This window comes from Propithecus coquereli, unplaced genomic scaffold, assembly GCF_000956105.1.
Source record: "Propithecus coquereli isolate 6110/MARCELLA unplaced genomic scaffold, Pcoq_1.0 Scaffold59, whole genome shotgun sequence".
In the NCBI taxonomy this organism is placed as follows: Eukaryota; Metazoa; Chordata; class Mammalia; order Primates; family Indriidae; genus Propithecus; species Propithecus coquereli.
In genome coordinates this window covers 7148270-7152666 of record NW_012151840.1, presented here as the reverse complement: position 1 = coordinate 7152666, position 4397 = coordinate 7148270, and the positions used below count along the sequence as shown (strand labels likewise).

Sequence of the window (4397 nt, the reverse complement as noted above, 5' to 3'; positions counted from 1 at the left end):
CCAAGAACCAAGAACAGACAAGATTGCTGACTGGACATTAAGGTTGTTCAACAGACTAGTAACACAAGCAGCTGCCTGGGGCCGAAGTACCCATGCAAGGTTCTCAAATCTTAGGCTGATTAGTACATGAAAAAGGCATGCAGTAGTAGAATGCTATTATTAAGCAACAGCTGCAGAATATCATTGCATCCAATACTAGAAACAACAGAGGGGAAATTTTCAGCAACTGGAAGCATAAATGTCACATTCCAAAGCTCCTCTTTAAAATATAGAACATGGAATAAATAATACTTAAAAGTATTTTGGCACAACAGGCTGGGCGTGGTGGCTCACGCCTGTAATCCTAGCACTCTGGGAGGCCGAGGCGGGCGGATTGTTTGAGCTCAGGAGTTCGAGACCAGCCTGAGCAAGAGCGAGACGCCGTCCCTACTAAAAATAGAAAGAAATTAATCGGACAACTAAAAATATATAGAAAAAATTAGCCGGGCATGGTGGCGCATGCCTGTAGTCCCAGCTACTCGGGAGGCTGAGGCAGGAGGATCGCTTGAGCCCAGGAGTTTGAGGTTGCTGTGAGCTAGGCTGACGCCACGGCACTCACTCTAGCCTGGGCAAAAGAGTGAGACTCTGTCTCAAAAAAAAAAAAAAATCACTTATCACCAGAAAACCAAAGAAAGAGAGTAGAAAAAACAATTTCAACTTTGATTTGCTTGAGGTAAACATGTAAGAATTTTGTATATTTATATTATCAAAAGATTCTGAAGATAAACATTACACATTATAAATGGAGATTCTGGACTCACTTTAGAAAAAAACTATTGGTGTATGGTAGTTTTATAATCACTTCAATTAACCACAGATAATATTTATTTCAATCATAGGTAATAAAGTTATTACTTCAAATCAAAATACAAAAAGTACTGGCTCAATTTGAACCCCAAAAGGAAAAATTATGGGAATCCAGAATTTTTCTGATTCTTGGAAAAAGTTACTATTGAAGATGATGAGGTAAACTATTAAATTGTAATGCCTCGTATCACATCCTAGTGTTTGAATGAGTAATTAATAATTTTCAACCTGTTTCTATTTTTAAAAAGCCCTTCAAAGCCACCAAAGGTATTGTTGAAAAAGTGAATATCATACACTGAAACTAATCATTATAACAAATCTTCAGTTTATTTGAAGCAATTCAGTTTCAAAAACTTTAAGTTACAGCAGTCACAGAAAAAACGAGAAACAGAAACAATAAAAGAATAATCAAGAGTACTGCAATTTTTGTTTTTAACACTGTCATGGCTTTATTCAAAACACAGTTGCACAAAAGTATTAACTTCAAAGTTTTTAAGGAGAGATTCTTAAGGAACTTAACACACTATATACATACTGCCATACAAAGAGCATTAAAATAGGACCAAAAACCTCTACAAAATATAAAACCCACCCTTACTTATTTGCATGAAAATACCACCCACAAAGCTAAGTAAGTCTTAAAAGTTATCAGGAGGCTCTAAGTGTTGTTTTCAAACCAAAGAACTCTAATTTTGATTGCACAATAAGATGATTGATAAGAAAGTTAATATATAGATTTCATTTTAAAAATAAGTATTTTATAATCTGGTATAGTATGTATGCAATGAGAATGCTTAGGGACTAGAACAGGGCATTTCAATTTTTAAAATCGTAAGAAAAACGTTGAGTCTTTTGGAGATTCCAATCCCCCTACTACTAAATTTGTCCTAAGTGTTTTATTTCAGTCAGTTGTGCAACTTTTTTAGTTTCTCCACAAATAACTTCATAATTTTTAATTTAAAATGCCAAGTCATACATTTTAAACTAAAAAAGCAGCAGCAGCAGCAGTACTATACTCAGTAATTTAAATGTGTCCCAGTGTAGAAGCATAATTTCAGTTAATTCGCTGACACTAACTTTTTAAAAATTTACAAATATTCAAAACAAAGTACAAAAATTTTAGATAGCCAAGACTAAAAAAGCATTTGCCTTGAACATGGAGCCTCCGTGACAAAAAGGGAGATGCACTGGTCTACTCGTTATATTTTAGTTAGTAGCCATATAAAGAAACACACACACTTATCCCAAATATTTTTTCTATTTTTAATGGACATCCACTTGAAAACCAATCTTAATTTTAATACCAATTTAGTTTCAAATATTTTTCCTACTACCTAGGATATTCCAATTAAATGCTATAGCAGGTAATGCTTTAAAACTATTAAAGGTTCTACTCAGGAAAATTAGAAATATTTTGCACAGTGATATCCAAATCATCTGAGAAGCCAACTTAAAAATTTGACTTGAATATCTTATTATCAACAGGCAATGTTCTGACTTCTGAGGAACACTAATGCAGCTTCCAAAAGCTTCTGCTTTTCTTTTTTCTTCCTACTAATAGTCTTAGATGTTGTCGACCAAGAAAGATTTAGAGTAAACAGAGCTTGTTGCATAAAACTATCAATAATATTTGTAGCTCAGAAAATAACTCAATTACTTTCACTTCACTTATTTAAAACTCAGACAGATCTGAAAAGGTGGTTGAGGTATAAGACTAAAGGTTTTCCTAGGTATCCACAAATTTCCCAACTGTCTTCTGAGAGAGAGGGAAGGGAGTGAAACAAGAAGGGAAAGTGACTATAAAGGAATTGCTGAGAAAAAGAATGCACATCTAAAAACAAAATAAAATAAACCATTGGCGTGTCATAATCTGCAGCCTGAAGAAAGGGCTCACCTGCATATCTCTGGACTTAGTATAAGCAATTTGTCCTTCAAAAAGAAAATCTTATAGGTCACCACAAAATCCATGAACTGTATTACTGAATGGAACCTCCAAAAAATCCATGAACTATTAATATATTGCTGAACAGAACCTTTATTATTCTGCTTCTACTTTCCAAGTTACTTATGTGACAAAAAAAGCACTCAAATACTCTTCCTAAAAAAAAAGCCATTGCCTCAAACTAATGATCTCTGGATCACCTCTAAAAAAATAACCAACCCATCATTCAAGAGACTATTGTCATTTCATATTACAGCTGACTGTAATTTCAGTTAATTTATAAATAACTTTAAAACCTTATGAGTGAAATGCACCATACTACACCTGTGTAAAACTGATCATGTTTTAATTACGGCCTAAAAAAGACTAATACAGTGAGCTTGAATCAGAAAAATTAAGATTCTAAATAAATTGCTAGGGAATTTCAAATCGGGGGTCAAAAAAATTTTTCTCTACATACAATATGATCATTAACAGACTAATAAATCTTATTTGGAATGATAAGGCAAAAATAGTAAAACCACACTTTTCCTATAAAAAGTTACACATTATCTTCTGTGGGGACAGCTATCGTACATGAAGAAACAAAGAAGATGTGATCACTCTATTGCACACCCACGAACATTAGGGAATCTGGTCCTAGAATGATCTAGTCATCTTCTTCCTCTCCATCATCTTCAGCATCTCGTTTCCTCTTCTCCCCTCGAAGACTTTCTTCTTCTGAAAGAGTAGAGGAAAAGTGTAAAATAATTAATTTTGACAAGTGAATATTTGTTAAGTTACAAAGTTTTGAATCTTAGTGAAAAGTTAATGGCAAAAGAAAATTATTTAAGTTTCCTCTCTGAATTTCTTTTCTTTTTTCTTTCTTTTTTTTTTGAGACAGGGTCTCACTCTCTTGCCCAGGCTAGAGTACAGTGGCATCATCATAGCTCACTGCAAACTCAAACTCCTGGGCTCAAGTCGATCTCCTACTCAGCCTCCCAAGTAGCTGGGACCACAGGCATGCACCACCACGCCTGACTAATTTTTCTATTTTTTGTAGAGATGGGGGTCTCACCATGTTGCTCAGGCTGGTCTTGAACTCCTGGCCTCAAGTGATACTCCCGCCCCGGCCTCCCAAAGTGCTAAGATTACAGGCATGAGCCCCTGCCCCCAGCCTCCTCTCTGAATTTCTTTCCATTGCTGTGTGATGAAGACTTATAAATCCATAAATAATGACAGCTTGCTACGCACCCTTGTGGCCAAATCATGAAGTACGTATCAAGAAACAGAACTTGACATCATTGAAAGACCTAGGTAAAGAGCATCACAGAACAAATCTAAAAAGGGCATTATCTGGAGTTCAACTGTTCCTCTTCTATGGATAAAGCTTCACGCTTTCCAAAATGACAGACCTTTAAAAAATTAATAAATTCAGGCCGGGCGCGGTGGCTCACGCCTGTAATCCTAGCACTCTGGGAGGCCGAGGCAGATGGATTGTTTGAGCTCAGGAGCTCAAGACCAGCCTGAGCAAGAGCGAGACCCCGCCTCTACTAAAAATTAGAAAGAAATTAATCGGACAACTAAAAATATATAGAAAAAATTAGCCGGGCATGGTGGCGCATGCCTG

General features: G+C 35.8%; 1 protein-coding gene across 4 annotated transcripts in view; it reads right to left on the bottom strand.

Annotated features, from left to right (window-relative positions):
- Window positions 1-1148: 1148 nt before the first annotated feature.
- The window catches only part of ANP32E (acidic (leucine-rich) nuclear phosphoprotein 32 family, member E), a 19724-nt gene continuing 16475 nt past the window's right edge, over window positions 1149-4397 (bottom strand). For 2 of the 4 annotated variants that reach the window (XM_012658903.1, XM_012658906.1), the window contains one exon: window positions 1149-3508. In XM_012658903.1, the coding sequence (XP_012514357.1) occupies window positions 3438-3508 (71 nt within the window). In that variant the 3' untranslated portion in view covers window positions 1149-3437. The remainder of the gene's footprint in view (window positions 3509-4397) is intronic. The other 2 variants (XM_012658904.1, XM_012658905.1) reach the window with 2 other exon arrangements.